A 16,228-nucleotide genomic window follows, 5' to 3' on the forward strand; every position below is an offset into this window, starting at 1 on the left:
GAGATGGAGAAGTTGGGATGCCGGGGAGCCCAGAACCTGCGGGGCAGCTGCTCTCCGCCTGCTAGATTTGTCGTGTAGCCCAAATCTCCTTTTCTGCACGTGCCTCCCCTTGGGTCCCTTGCAGGAAAAAAAAAAAAAAACCCAAGTACAGTTTTGCTTTTTTGCTGCCACCAACCATGAAGAGTGTCAGCTGAGTGCTGCTGGTGCAGACTGGGTTTGTCTGGAAGTGGACGCCCTCCCATGAGCCCCTCTCTTCTGCAAGTCCTACAGCGAGTAACACGAGACCACATCTATTTTTCCGATTAGACCAAATGCTTTCTAAAAAAAAAATTTAAAAAAATAATGAAAGGGCCTAACCGGCTGATGCAAACCGACCCCAGAGCGTGCGACAACCGTGCTGCTTTATGCCAAGGAAGATCTGCCCCAGGGATGTCAGATGTCCCGTGTCCTTCATGGCGCCCTGGGAAGGTGCCAGGCAGGGACAGACCAACCTGCGGAGCAGCCCCGAAGAGCCCAGCGATGCTAATAATAGAGCCTACGTGATTTTCTGAAAAAAATAAAAAAAAAGACCCCATGTGTGCTGAAAAGGGGACAACCCCTGAAGATGGGAGGTGGGGTGGGCTGCTACAGCATCCTGCACCCTGCGGCCGTGCCTGCAGCCCCAGCGTGGTGGGAGGGAGAGCCGGGAGCAGACGTTATCCCCGCGCCGGAGGAATGCTTTGCAGTTATGTACCCTTTCACCAAAATAATCCAAGCGCTCGGGCACTAGCCAAACCACAGGAGAACTACAGCCAAGAAAGCCTCTCGCAGTAGTAGGGAAATAGCAAACCCTTTAACTGTTTTTCCAGATCAGCACAATTATAGCTTTAAATCCACCGGGCAGATTTTTCTCTCTTCTCCCTCCTCCTTTTCCCTTTGGCCGCGCTCAGACTGGAAACGTCATGTCTGTGCCTGGAGCTGCCACGGGGACGGGGGCTCAGGGCTGCCCCCCTCCAGGCACCCTTGGAAGGGGGGTCAGCCCTGGGGTGCTTGCAAGGATGAGCTCTGGCTGAGGGTGGTGGGGAGCTGTGCACAGGGGGGGTTCAAGGGGCCAAACCCTGCACCGAGGCTTCACAGCACCCCTTTGCTGCAAAGCGGGGTCGGGACAGCACGAGACACAAGCTCAGGAGGGAGAGAGCAGCCAGAGAGCTCTCTAGAGCATCCAGCACCCCAAATGCCAGACCCGCAGCCCTTGAAGCCCACCTGGGACCCACTCCCCGGCCATGCCACCTTGCCAGCAACACCAGCGAAGCCCTGGCCTCAGCCAGCTGGGGAATGCTATATTTATTATTTTTACGGCTTCTGAAGGCTAATGGATGTTTATTCCCAGGGCTTTCCTTCCACAGCCAGTTCTTCTCAAGCTTCATTTTCTGCATAGCTGGAAATTTTCAATCCGCAGGCACAAGCCGGCGTGGGGCAGCAGTCCCGGTGCTCGCTGCATGGAGCATCACGGCTACTACTGTCTGCCCCGTGGAGGCACAACCCACCCCTCGGGCCCCTTTCCTTCTCCTGCTTCTGTGCTGGGGGCACTGGTGGCAATGGAAAGCGGAGGGCAGTGGTTGGCATGTCCTCCCGTGCACGTGGGGGAGGAGGGAACGGGGCCTTTTGTCCTTCCTTAGGGAGTGACACAGCTCCTGCTCATGGGTTGATGGGCAGCAATCAGGAAAAGCAATTGGGAGAGGGGAGGTGAAAGATGGAGGGAACTTTTTTCCCCCTTTTTTACCTGATTTTGGACCTCTAAGAATATTTTCTCCCCAAACTCAAGGCAATTCCAGTCTGTGTTTGCCACAACCATCCATGTGCAGCATGAGGAGAGCGCACATGGGGATGGGAGCTTCCATGTTTGAGGGACATACGTCCCACGTGCATTTGTGGAAACTCTTTTCATTCTTGAACACATGTCTTTTGCCCAAATAAATCCACCCATAGCAACAAATGTGCTTGAACTCATGCGATTCATACCTTAAGTACCTCCAAAACAGCATGAACCAAAGCATGACTTGGGGCAGAGGAACAGCTCCAAGCCAAGTCACCCCTTCGAGTCAACACCACGATCACCTCTACCCTTACAGTAACTCCCTCTCCTTCTACCAAAACTCCTGCCAGGCCACTTTATACCAAGCACAGCAGCACGGGGAGCTCCCATTTCCCCCAGGTTTCACCCAAGATGCCCAGCCCTGAGGACTGGGGATGCTCAGACCCCGTAACGCCAGCACCACTTGCCCTGCCTGCACCAGGAGTGCTCTGGGGCAGGGCAGCCGCTGCCTGACTGCCCCTGTACGAAGCGACGTTGCACAGTAGTATGAGTTTCAGTAGCCTGTTGTCATTTTTTCCATTCACATACTTGGAGAAAGCCCTAGGGTTGCACCTCCAGCTTAATGAAAAAGGGAGAGAAAGTGTGAGAGGGAGGTCTGAAAGCCACTCAGGAAGATGGTGAGCAGAGAAAGCCACCCCACAAATCGATGAGCTTTTCCAGCAGTATATATCCAAGCATTTTTTTTCCCCTGGAGTTTAATAATCTAAATTCTTTCCCCACAGATTTTCCACTATCAGGGTTGCAGTTACAGCCCCCATGTGCAAATGATCTGACTCCTTCCCAGAAAGGTTAGAAAAAGGGAAATAGTCACGACAAAAAATATACCTTCAGAATATTATATGTAAATTTGTGTGCACACATACACCCAAATATGTCTATACACACAGATATATATACACATATATATAAATTTGTATGTGTATATATGTATATATAAAAGCTGCCTTGAAACCCTTCTAAAACCATCCATGCTAGCCAAAAGCAGCATTAAAAGACTCAGACTGAAGGATAGGTGCCAAAGTCCTCAGATTCCACATTTGGTATTTGGCAGCCGGGTCCCTGCACGTTGTTATAACCATCGCTCCTATACGAACCACGCTTCTGAGATAACCATTTAGTTTCTGTGAGCTCTTCTGCATTTCAGTGGGTTTTGTTGAACTCCTCTGGGATGGTCTTGAAGGATGCTCGTCTGGCTTCTGCCTTTACCAGCAACTGGGGTTTCATCTTAGCTTCTCCATTTCTTCTGCCTCCTGCCAACTCCTGGGGTTGGCTGAGGCTCAGCACAATTATTATCCTGCTCTCTCTGTACGTCCTTGGTTTATACTATAGATGTTTTGTTTGTTCGGTCATTTATCTTTTAACCAGAGTGAGTCATGGTGGCTTCATTTTTTAACTATGTACACATATTTAATAGACATTTTGTACTACATAATTGCATATTCAAATAGATGCTGTACTTATGTATATACATACACTCATTCTGTGCAGAGAACATCCATTTTTTTTCATGCAGAGGAACCAACAGAAGAGAAAACTCAGCTGTGTCCTGCCTGATGTTGGCAGGACAGATGTGAGAAGGGCCAAAACCAGCCAGAGCTGGTCTTTGCTCCAGTGTTGTGCCAGGCAAAGGAGGAAAAATATTCCCTTCACTGGTCCCCAGGGAAGCCAGCCCTTGACCACCCCATCAGTGATGGTGGCAGCTCGAAGGCATGAGAAAAAAAAGCATAAAAGTCCCCAAATGGCACGGGAATCGCAGTCCCTCTGCCAGGGTGCAGCCAGGATCACCCCTAAACCAGCACCTATAGCTACAATTGGGCTGAAAATATTCAAAAAATGGGTGTTTTCCACCAGTCTTCGCAGAGCCTCTCCTTCAGAGAGCTCACTTTGGGCAGAAATCTCTGCAGAGCAGCAAAACCAGCTGCTGTGGCACTGAACACCCAATGGCTTCGCTACCGCTGCCGTCCCCGCCTGGCAGGGAAACCAAACCCCGAGGGGCAGGGGGAATTGCACCGGATCCCTCAAACGCCTCGGCCAGGACCCCTGCAAGATGGGCCGAGGGATGGGACAGGCTCGGTCGCATCCATGCCCTGCTCCTCCTGCCCAGGGGTGGGCGAGGAGGGTCCTTCCTCAGGAATAAGGCTCAGCTGCGGTCCCAGGAGGGTTTCCCCACCACCTGCACCCTTGTATGTCATTTTGTCATTTGAGGAGCACGGTGGCACACAAGCACCTTGGAGCAAGGTGCCTCCATGCCGTTGGCACCTGGTTACGCTGCTCTCCTTCAAGGGGAGACTTTTGGCATGGTTTAGGATGAAATGAGATGTGGAAAAGGGATATTAACCAGAAGCAGAGGCAGGGAGCAATGTGATGGCAAAGACACTCGGTTCCTGCTCCTTATCTGCTTCGGAGAACCGCGATCTCTGAACAGCCCTTCCTGGGCTTAGCCCTGACCCCGCAGACACCTCTGCAGAGCCAGAGTCACGTGCAGACGCCAGCACAAATACCACCAAATTTTTGGTGTTTTGGATCCATTCCCGACAGAAAATAATTCACAGCAGAGGTCAGTGCAAACGAAGAGCTCGCATGCTCTGAAGCATCACATCAACTGCCCTGGCCCACCATCTCGCAGACGTGCCTGGGTCCTGCCCGGGAGCAGGTAGAGGGATGGAGACGCCAGGCTGGGCTGAGATTCCCTTAGGAATGAAGCTCAAGGTGCTGCCCAGATGTGCCCCAGCATCGCCTGGAGGGAGGTGAGGATGGAAGACTTCACACCGAGCGGAGCAACGTCACGCGTTAACGTCAGCCACCCCCGCCCAGGTCTTGAGCAGGGGACCTTGCAGGAACTTGCTTTATTTACTGGAACTACTTGAGAGCCGTGTTTATGCCGTGCTCCGGTAGCTTTGGCCACAAGCAACTGTGCTGTCAGGCTGCCCAAGATTCTTTACCCCCCGCAAAAAGCATTTATTTGGGTAAATATCCATGTTTTCAAGCAAAGAAAGGGTGGAGGGCTGTCCCACGCTATATGTTTCTGGCTTCTAGTTTAAGCGTAAGCTGGCTGGTTGGGTAACAGTCCCATAACACAGGTTCATAGACAGCAAGGATGAAAAGGATCCCAAGAGACCACCTGGTCCCCGACACGGCCCCAGGTAGGGTCAGCTCTAGGAGAAAGCTCCCCGAGTGCTGCATGCAAACCTGCTCACGGACCACAGGGATGTCCCCCTGTGAGGATGCTCTGGTACCTGGCACGGTCACGCTTTTGGGGGGACTCAGCCCCGCCACGAGCAGCCCTGCGCTCGGTCTTGAGCTGAAGCAGCGGACAAGCTCACCACAGCCATGCAGATGTGTGTCTCTGAACTTCAGAGGGGATGCTGGGTGCTAAAATACATGCTCAGGACTCGTCTCTACGATGGTGCAGAGGGAGGTTCATGGGCTGCACCCCGGGCACCCCCCTCCCTTCCCAGCCCATCCCAGAGAACACGCTCCCAGCGGAAAGCTGAACCTTATCTCACCATTCAAAGCTTTATGAATATTAACTCGGGTCTCTACTGGATGGTGGAAGGAAACAGTGACCCAGAGCGTGGAAACCAGCATGGATTTAATTGCAAACATCTCCCGGGATGCAGCTGGGAGCACCAAAGCCAGGACAGCCCCTGCAGCCCCGATGCAGCACAGGGGCCGCAGTATCGGCATCACCCCATTAACTGGATGCACGGTACCATTCAGGAAAAGCACACAATCCTTGTGGGAAACCAGGGCTCGGAGCCAGCGGAAAGGCTCACCACAGCGTGCCTAGGCAGCTGGCCCCGACCCTCCATTAAACAGAAGGGAAGCAGCGAGCGGGGACGTTTCAGGCTGTGACGGCAGCTGGGGAGACCAAGATCAAAGCCAAACCTCCCCGCCTCTCCTTGCAGCGAAACATCAGCTCGGCTCGAGGACACAGGACAGGACCCAGCCCTGCACCCCTACCAGCACCAGCAAAGCCCATCCAAAGGCAGCACAGGTCTGATTTTTGAATTTCAGAGGAATCCATCTGCATTAATTACACGTTTGCTTGCTGCCTTAAGCCTGGCTGCCATCCACCCATGGGGCAGACCCTCCAGCTCCGCAGTAATTGAAATGTAGGGAATTTCATGGGCTTTTGAGCTGCCCTCATCACTGCAGCATCCAGATCTGCTCCTGGAGAGCTCCAAGGGTCTCTGCCAGCATCTGTGCAGGATTCCCCAGAGAGGATCAGCCCTGGCGAGGAGCAAAACCTGCCGCGAAACCCAAAACCCGAGCAAAGCCCATCCGAGTCTCATCTTGCGCTCCTGACGGACACAGGCAGGTCTGAGCACTTCTGCAGACCGTGGCTCTTTGGTGGAAACTATATAAAATGGGATGGCCTCGACCCAAAAACCCAGATGGGTTTCCAGCAAGCGTCGGAGGCCGAGGGGCCCCGAGGAACCATGAACCTGCCTGGAGCAAAGCCGCGTGCACGGCACCTGCCACCGAGACGCAACCAGGCAGGACCCAGAACATGGCACCCTCCATACACATACACCTATCAAAACCAAGATACACTGCTATCCGCCACATAAACCTCCTCTTTTTGAAAGGAAGAGGGTTTCTATTCTCTACTTTGCCCAGGTTGGCTTGGCACCAGCATCACCAAGAGCAAGCCCCAGTTTCCCCTGGAGCCGCAGCATTGCCCACCCCAAACCGGCGGTCAGGCAGAGCAAGAGGAGATATTCAGCGTTTTGGGTAGGTTGCTTTAGATCCCCTCCTCTTCAGAGCCCGGCGCAGAGCTCACTTACCATTTCTTTCCCCCGATGTCATGCTGCTGCACCGTGTAGCCAAAATACGCTTCCTTAGAGCCAGCTATGATTTTGGGTCTCTTGGTGTCAATGTTGAAGGTGTCACTGAACCCTGGGGAGAGAAAAGAAGGATCCCATCAGCCAAGGTGCTCAGATGGTAGGAGAAGACACTTTTTTACTGTGGTCAGAGACTGAACAGGTCACCCCAAGAGGCTGTGCAGTCTCCACCCATGGAGCTATTCAAACCCCAACTGAACGCAGCTCTGGACAACCTGCTCCAGGTGACCCTTATTGAGCAGGGCTTGGACTGGATGATCTCCAGAGGTGACTTCAACCTCAACCATCCCAGGAATGCTGCTGCCCCAAATTGTATAATATGCTCCAGGAGGGTCCTACATGAAACAGGGGTGATTTTACCCCATCGCAGCAGCTCTGCGGCACAGCATTCTCACAGCCAGCCGTGATGGAGAGGAGGCTGCAAGAGCCAAAGCACACCAGTCCCACCTCACCTGCAGCCACCCAGCACTCCTCTCTCCAGCACTGAGCCCCAGGGAGTAGCCAGCCCCAGGGCTGCAGCTTTAAGCGGGTTCGTTTAGGGTTTAGAGGCCACACCTGCACAAGCTGTGGAGGGCAGCCCCTTCCCCAGTCCAGCTGCAAAGGGGCTTCACCCCGGCAGGCACCGACGTGCTCCTCGGGGCCGCTGAGCTGGTGCCCACCAGCAGCAAAAGTGTGTTTCTGGTTTATGATAAAGGAAAAAATCTTTTTCCTCTAGGCTGCTGTAAAAGTGAATCAGCTGAAGCCAGGGCTGCCAGGACAGGCATGGGGAGGGGAGGGGAGAGCACCCTCCTCCCCTCTGACATCTCCTCAAGCCTCCTGACATCTCCCTGCGATGGGCAATGCTGCTCTGCAACACTTTGCTCCTCCAGCTGTGGAGCAGCAGCTGCTCATGGTGGAGATGACCACCATGTCCCCAAGCACCCCAGCAGGGACCACGGGCTGGGGGTACATAGAAAATGTGTGGCCACACCAGATGTGCCTGGTCTAGAGCCCATCTCCCAGCCCGGCTGTCCTTGTGGGCCACCTCCTGCTGTCCCCGAGGGTGTTGCAGTACCAAAAAGCCAAAGCTGGGATTCACTTTTCCCATTTGAGCAAAAGCCGGTGCCGCTGCGGGGGGTGGGTTTGCTAGGGAGAGGCGTCTCTGGAAGGGGATGTCCCCAAGGATGGATGCTCAGAGCCAGATGGGGCAATTTTCGGGCTTACTCCTCTCCCCAGGGCTGTTCTGGAGGTTGTCCCTTCCCGCAGGACAGTGGGAGCAGAACCCCTGGCCACGGCGTCCCAGCTCTAGGGAGCCCGGTGCTCACAGCCCACGTAGGTCAACCTTCAAGAGCCATTTGCTTGCCAGGGAGCAAATTTTGGGGGATCGGACCCAGCAGCAGGGTGTGCAGACAGGGGCGTCAAGTGAGTCTCCCCAGGACTGGGGTGTTTCGGGGCTGCTGGAGATGCCCCTTTGCCCATCCATGGGTGCAGGAGCTGCCCCGAATTGTGCCCACAAGCCCCTCTGAGTGCATTTGATGGAGAAATTGGCTGAGGGAAAAGACAACCCCTGGGCAGGGGGGAAGAGCCCTCTCTGTGCCGAGGGGCTCCGGCACTGTGTTGCCTCTATTACTGGTGACTACAAAATGCTGCAGCCACCCATGTCCCATGGTCCATGTCCCATAGCCAGCAGGTCCATGTCCCGTAGCCGGCAGCTATCACCCCACAATATCCCGGTCTTCATCCAGAGATGCATACACTTTGTCTCAGGCCAGCATCAAGTTCAAACCCTCCACGGGTGCAAATGCTGCATGGCTTCTGTGGGGAGGTGTTTTTCATTTACGATATGATTTTCCCCATGGATTTGCTTACGCATAGAGGGGCATGGCCCAGATCCCAGCAACTGTATGGGAGATGGTGCTGCAGGGAAGGATACCAATAGCCAGGATATCCCGGCTCTTTGTTCGCCTTTGGGCAGAAAGTATCTGCGATTGCAAATAAAAGATCCTGGCGTTCCTAGTAAGGACAGCTTTAAAAGCAGCAGAAGGATCACATTTGCTATTTATAGGGGTATAAAGGGGTTGTCAACAGGAAAGGTTGGGAATGCCACTTCCCAGGCAGAAAAACTCAGGATGGAAAGTGTTTTTAGAGGTAGGAATGTTAGGGATAAACCTGATTTTTTGCAGTCATAGGAACAAATCTGCAACATTGGCTCCGTAAGCAGAGAACCGCGGAGTCTCGCCAAGCAGAGTTGAGGTAAGGAGCTTTAAAATCCTACAAAAAGAAATTCTAGAAAGCAGGGGGAAAAAAAGGAGACGAGGGATGAGAGCCAGCATATTTTGTGGTAGATTGACCTTATTTAACATTACAAAACAAATTAAACCCTTCTCTGAGTTAACCGTTACCCAGGAGAGAAACAGAGGCCAGGACCGGCCATCAAGAGCGGTGATGGGCAAGGGGAGGGGGGGAGGTCATGGGGAGCTGGGAGCACCCTGGGGTGTCACATCGCTGCCACCGGCGAGATGGGGTGACACCCTGGATCTGGCTGACGAGGGGGGTCTTTTGGGGAGGGGGTTTTGTATTTCAAGCAAGGTTCAATTCCAGGTGATGCAGAGGCATCTTCATCACTTGGGTGCAGAGCAAGTGTCAGAGAGGATGCGAGGGGTTTTCTTCTGATTTTTTGCATTCAGCAGAGTTTCTCTGATTTTGGACTGCAGACCCCCAAGCAGAGGTTTTCGGGGAGTGGAAACACTGGGACAAGTTGGGGACCACCATCCCATGGCTCCTTGCTTTAGGACACCATCACGCAGCTGCAGCGTCCTGCAAAAGACAGCCAGGCTGGTCGTGAAAAGCAACATAAACCCCCAAATAAATAGCAGGAATGCTTCACTAAGTGCAAAGGGGTCTGAACTGGGTGGGGGGGGAGTGGGGAGAAGTGCTGCAAGGGGCTCGTGCCCCTCACCATGCCAGAGCATCCCGCTCGCAGCAGGTAGCAGGATCCAGGGGAGGCGATGGGGCTGGAAAAGCAAAATGATCTGGAAGAAAGTTTCCAGGCAATGGGTGGCAGAGGGGAGGAATTTCAGAAAGCCGACAGATGTGGGTGCATTCGAGGCAGAAAGAAAAAAAAAAATAATGGGAGAATATTTAAACTGACTTAAACTAATGGGAGATTTTTGAGAGGTCATCAAGGAGATTTAGCAACCCGAAGAACCGAGCCTCATTTTCTTGTCAGGAGTGACATCACTGTCATAAATAAGTGACCAAAAGCCACATGTTTTGCTTGCGCTGCTGCCAAGGCAGGAAGCCTCAAATACCTCCTTTCCGAACTGGAGCTTCTGTCGAGTCCAAACTTTTGATTCTTGTCAGGTCAAACATTGAAAAGAAAAAAAAAAAGCACATTTGGGAAACAATACTGGGAATAAAAGCCACCTTTTCTGCCAAAAAGAATAAAAATAAGTCCTCCCTGTAAGGAAAACCTTCGGGAGGAGGATGCTCTCGGGGCCCCAGCACCATCCTCCTGCCCATACCTCTGCCTGTGCCTCCTGCCTGTATCCTTCGGGCAGGCGATGGGATTCACCGCCGGCAAAGACACTCCGGGAAGGTGTTGTAATGCAGCCCGGCAGTGCTTGCTGTGATGCCCCAAGGCTGCTTCTGCTGCTGTGAGAGGTTTGGGGCTTTAGCTCGCTGCCTTTGCTCCAAACCCTTACAATTTAAGGAGATGCAAGACAGGCAGTGGAGCTGCCGGAAGAATTTCCTTGGTTTTTTTTTTGACTGCGAGGAAAATGCAGTCAATGTTTTTGACTGCATTGCGCAAACCCAGCCTGTTTCACAGGCCTCCAACACTTTTGCAGCTCAGCGCAGAGTTTCTGGAGAGAGGCTGAGCCGACATGGGGCAGTGACATGGAGGGGGGAAGAACCTCAAAGGCTGCAGCTGAATCCGGCCCATGGGAACCTATGTCTGGATCCGCACGGGCTCTTCTGCCAAATTCCCCAGGGCAAAGGCAGCTTGCCCACCGCCAGGCTGCTGGGGGTCCCCAGGGGCAGCACGGGAGGAGATATGGGATTTGGGGGCACTACAGGTGACCCGAGGAAAAGGGTACGGCTGGGACACGAGAAGAGCACGTGCCACACCGGGCTCTTGCTTTCTTGCAGGAAAGCTCACTGGATGAGCCCAGGAGCACGTGGCTGGGGGAAAGCTCACATCCGCCAAAAACCCGGAGCATGCCGGGCTCAAGCAGCTCAGTCTGGCACTTTGAAACTTGCCTTGCTGTTCTCACTCCTGCTTCCTCTCTCTTCGCTCAAGCCCATGCAGGAGAGGTGACCTCTGCGATGGGGCAGTGGGTCCATGGACCCTGGCATCGCCGCTGTGACCCCTGCGTCCTCAGCATCCCTGGGGATGCCACTGGCCTCCCAGCACTGGGCTCCTGTGACCCTGTCCCCACCAACACATGGGCTTTGGTGGCATCGGATGTTCCTCTGCAACCCATCTGCCGTGCACATTACTTTTTCTTTTCTTAGGATGGAAATATTTGGTTTAACTAGAAAACCTTTAAGCTTGACATAGGATATTTGGGCAAAAGCTGGCAGGCCCCGAGAAGGAGCAGGGTGGACCACGTGTCCCTGTGCTTCCCTCTAGCTTTAATTCCTATCAAGCGCTCTTTTCCGAATGAGATGCTGAAAGCACCAAATTCCTCTCCAGGTCGCTATCTCAAAGCCAGCGTTTGTCATCAGCTATTAGGAAACAACCCAGGGTTTGGTGGCTGCTGCAGTGGTGGATGGAGAGCCAGGGAATACCGAGGATGAACAGAGGATCAGTCATCGCCGGCTCGTGTGTTGTAACATTCCTGGCTACCCACAAAATCTCTGACAAACAGCCCTGGGGCATTAGCCACACAAGTACCTTGTGCTTCCTTAATTCCAGCTTTCTGGCCCCCCAAAAGCTGGGGAGGAGCCATTTGATGGCCACGTTTTGCAGCCCTAAGGAACGTGTTGATTATTCATTTGCAGCGTATTCATTAGCGATAACGCAAACGGCATCAGGAATAAATAGCAGCAGGTCTCTGATGGCCCCTTTCCCAGGGAGACGTCAGGAATGCGATAGGTTGTGGGGGCCGAGGGGAGGGGTTGGCTTCTCAGAGCCCCATGCACCTTGCGGAGGTCGTTTATTGGACCTTCCCCGGCCAAACCTTGGCCAGTGGATGGAGAACTGGTAGATGAGGAGATGGGGTCCCTTAGTCCCACTGTTGGGGCTGTGCAGCCATCCAAAATTAAGTACCCACCGTCAAAGCCCAGACTGGAGGGTCCCTTGGGAACCCACCTGGGCAATCCCAAATGTGCCCCATGGAGCAAGCACAACGGTTTTACCATTTCGTGACCCTTTAGAGAGGGAAGGAGTTGACTACCTTCTCTGGAAAACCAAACCAGCGAAGGAAAACAGATGGATGGTCTGACACGAGGGAAGTTATTGCATCTTGGAGCATCCTCCCCGGATCCTTCTGGAAGTCGCAGCTTCCCTGCCAGCGCGTGGTGTCAGCAAGGAACCGGGTGATCCATGGCCACCAAAGGTGTTTATTTCAACAAGCCATCGCTCAGCAATCCTTGGCTGGGCTTTCCCTGCACCCTGCTTGCTCCGAAGCCTCGGGGAAGAGGACCTAGCCTGATCTGAAGTTTAGGGACACCTTGGTTTGTCCCCAAGACGGGCTGTGCACAGAAGCATGGCACTGGGGTCCCTGGCCCTGCAGGGTGTCTCATGGAAGGGGACCGGCTGCTGGGCACCGGCATCGCCTGCCTCAACCCTTGGCTCTATTGCTGGTGATGAGTAACAACCAAGCAAGCGCTGGAGATGCCGCGGTGCCTCCGGGGACTCCTGGCCCGTGGGATGATGCAAAAGCGGGGACAGAGCCCACGTGCAGAAGGGTCCCCGGGGCCGCTGGAGAGAGCGGGGAGGGGGGTTTCTCTTGGGCAAAACACCACCAGAGCATGGTTTGCACGCGAGGGCATGCACCAGGACAGGCAGCGCTGCCCACATGGCGAAAGGACCCTTCCCGAGGATGCACATCCCAACCCAGCACCCTCAGCTCAGCCCGGGGCCCCGGGGCGTCCCGCACGTCGCACAAACTTGCTTTTAGTCCAGATGGCAAAACGCCAGCGTTAGTCCTCGGCAAAATATATCGAGTGGTAGACACAAGGCATCCCATCCCGGTCTGGAGACCACCACGGAGCGCTGGAAGCATTAACCCTTCCCACCGGTGTACAGCTCACGTTCGCTGCAGCAGCGCTGCCGTCGCCGTCCACTCCTATGAGCAGGAACGCCCGTGGGCAGAAACACCCGTGGGCTGGAAGACCCGTGGGCAGAAACACCCACGGGCAGAAAACGCTCGCGTGGAGGATTTCTGTTCAGCCCGAGGCGGAGACACCGACTTGCCACATCCCCTGACTACACTCTGTACTAACCATCATATATCTACAGGCAGCATCTCTTTAAGTGGAGTTCACCCCACAGACTCGGTCGCCCACGTAAGCAGGGCTGGGGATGTGCTGTCGTCTCCGTGCTGGCGCGATCGGCCCCGGCAGCTCCACGCAGGCAGCCCCGCGCCCCGCCACGCTCGCCGCCGCCATGCAAGGCACAGACACATGTTCCCTATTAAGCAAAGAAAGGCAGCTCCGCTGCGGCTTGCTTTAAAGGATCAAGCAACAGTGCAATTAGAAAGGGGAAAAAAATAAGAGAAGTAAAAAAAACCAACCACCCTGGCGTGCTTTTCCGTCGGGATGTTTAGAAAAGTTTGCAGCGGCAGAAGCGCTGCAGGCTGGTGTGTGGGGGGGTGAGCCCGTGGCAGTGCTCCTGGTAGCAGGGAAAAAGCTCTTTTTTCCCCTTTGCAGCACCGAGCAGTCCCAGCCTGGCTGCTCTGAGCCTGGGCTGTGCGCGGAAGGATGCCAGATGTAATTGCAGCAAAAATGACCGCTGCCGGGGAGCTTCCTTCTGCAAGAAGCGAGCCCCAGCGCGCCGGCGAGGGGCCAGCAAGAAGCAGAACCCCCCCTCCCACCCCAGCCCCCGGCAGGGCTCATCCCGCACGCCCTGAGCCAAATGGGGGAAGCTGGAGGCTCACCTCCTGAAACGGAACGCTTGCCTAAAACCTCTCTGAACTTATTTAACCCCAAGAAATTTTCTTTTGCACAGCCCTCTCGTGTGCAACGAGACAAACCACCTGTGGGTCAAAAAAGTTAAGTCTAGGTAAAAGGGTCTGGCTTTATTTTTGGGGGGCTTTTCCCCCCCTCCCATCTGATGCTTCAGAAAAACACTAACTAATCCTGCTCCAACTGCAGCCCAGATGAGGAGGGGGGCCGGGAGGACACCACGCTGCCCGCCTGCCTGCCCGCTCCTTCCTGGGAGCCCATCAAAGCCCTCCATCCCTTTCAACTCCCCTTTGCCCGCCTAGAAGGCACCCGTCTCGCTCCCTCCCTCCTGCTCCTGGCAAGACTTTTCCAACAGCCTTATTAACCTTGGGCTGTCTCCAGCACCTTTCCCAAATAAGCAAAAGTTATTCCCGGTTGCTTTCCCCTTGCTTGGGGAATTGGGGTGGGCACAGAAGGGGGAGCGGGTGCTTACCAGGCAGGAGGCAGAGGGAGCAGGCGAGGAGCATCCCGCTGGGGAGGTCCATGGGAGCGCTGGCTGCCCTGCTCCCCGGCCCCGAGCATCCGCGGGAGGCAGCCAGCCAGACTGGTAGCCTCGCTCGCAGAGCCCTTTCCTTATCCCGAGCCTTTCCCGGCTCCCTGACAGAAGGCGAACATTGGGAGGGAGTGGGAGGGACGAGCGAAACTTGTAGGAGGTACAGCAGGAGAGGACGGGAGAGGGGACAGCCTTCGCACGGCCACGGCACCCTTTAGGGATCGGCTTCCCAGCCGGGAACTTCAACCCTGCGGCAGCACCCTGGTCTTCTCCCCATGCCACCCCATTGGGGTCCCCCGCGGACTCCTCGCCCCGATGTGGGGGCCTGATGATGGAAGGTCTGCACGGGGTCACTGATGGTTGTGGGGTGCCATCTCTGTTGGGTGCCACCTCCAGCCACCTCCGCTTGGGTGCCACCTCTACTCAGGTGCCACCTCTGCTTGGGCACTGCCACCACTCAGATGCCACCTAAGCTTGGGTGCTGCGTCTGCTCAGATGCCACCTCCAGCTGGGTACCGCCTCTGCTCAGGTGCCACCTCTGCACAGATGTCACCTCCGGGGTGGAAGAGAGCGGGGCCAGTGCCCACGGCACCACCGAGGAGGCTGCTGCGATGCCGCAGGGCACCACGCAGCGCTGGGGCACCCCGTCACATCATTTTGTTTCCCCAGCACCTACCCAGGCACAAGCACGTCTCTGCTGGCACGGGCACCCAGGAGAGTCTGGCTGGGAAGCAAACAGCAAAGGAGCAGGAGGAAAACTGCTAATGAGTGTTTTCTTCTCCTCTGCCAGGGTTGTCCTCGGGCACGATGGGGTGCTCCTGCCGCACACAGCTCTTGGGCCAGTATCCCCAGTGTCCCCCCAACAACCACCACTGTCATTTAGGGCCCCATCACCTCTGGGCTGGGCTACGCAGCCCCAAACACCCGAAGCACATCAGCGTCCCCAGGGTGGGACTTTCTCCCTCCATCCTCTTCCTCCCTGGGCTGGGGACACCCTTTGGAGGAGGCGCCCGGGAGGCAGCTCCAGCAGGAGCTCAGCTCCGACTGCAGCAAGGCTTTGGGGCTGGGACGCAGCCCCAGGCGCCTGCGGACCAGACCACACAGCCCAGCTGGGGTGGCTCCAGTGGGGAGGTAGGATGAGCCACCACCCTGCTTCCACTTTTCCAAATGGAAAAGATAAATCCCGTCTTCGGTTTATTTTCAGATGGCAGATGTGACCCTGGAGGTCCTTCTCTACCCGTCTCCCAGCCCAATCCCCGTTTGCCGAGGGGATCATCTCCACGTGCGGTTGCTACCTGCAGCGGTCAAGCTCCAGGAGACTGCCCTCGCAGCCAGGAGAAAAGCCAAGCCGGAGCAGTCTGCCCGCTGCAGCCACCGCCGTGGTGCCAGCTCTCCTCCCCTCAAAGCAGAAGAGTGAGCAAAGATCCTTGATGGGGTTTTTGTCCCTCTTCCCACCCAGCCGAGAGCGAAGGAAGATCTTTTGAGATGGGTCCAAACACCGATGTCTCTGCCTACCGAGTGTCTGTCAGACAGTTTGGGGTCTGTGGGAGGGAGATAAGCTTCGCTCGAGACGCTCTTGGATGAAACAGAGTGTCTGGGAGATCCAGTTTCTTTTCATTCTCCCCTCTTCCCTCCTGAAAATATATGTTTGGGGTCTGCAGGCGGGAGAGGACACATGTCTGGAATGCAGATCAAAGCAGCAATAGAACCCAAAACGGCACAGAGATGCGGATGCTCTTGAGCTTGTTTGTACAATGCTCCTTCCACCAGCAAAATGCTGCTTGACAGATATTTTCAGTTCTTAACGGCGTTTCCCAGCTGTTTCCCCCCTATATGACTCTGGAGGAAAAAGCAGAATGTCAGGGGACAGCAACAGCTGAAGGG

General features: G+C 55.0%; 1 protein-coding gene across 1 annotated transcript in view; it reads right to left on the bottom strand.

Moving 5' to 3' along the window:
* The window catches only part of ITGA11 (integrin subunit alpha 11), a 48,284-nt gene extending 33,948 nt beyond the window's left edge, over nucleotides 1–14,336 (bottom strand). Inside the window, exons 1-2 of the mRNA XM_059823675.1 lie at nucleotides 14,285–14,336; nucleotides 6,646–6,757 (exon numbers count right to left, since the gene is read on the bottom strand). Coding sequence (XP_059679658.1) covers nucleotides 6,646–6,757; nucleotides 14,285–14,336 — 164 coding nt within the window. The remainder of the gene's footprint in view (nucleotides 1–6,645; nucleotides 6,758–14,284) is intronic.
* Nucleotides 14,337–16,228: the final 1,892 nt, after the last annotated feature.

This window comes from Gavia stellata, chromosome 13 (assembly GCF_030936135.1).
Source record: "Gavia stellata isolate bGavSte3 chromosome 13, bGavSte3.hap2, whole genome shotgun sequence".
In the NCBI taxonomy this organism is placed as follows: Eukaryota; Metazoa; Chordata; class Aves; order Gaviiformes; family Gaviidae; genus Gavia; species Gavia stellata.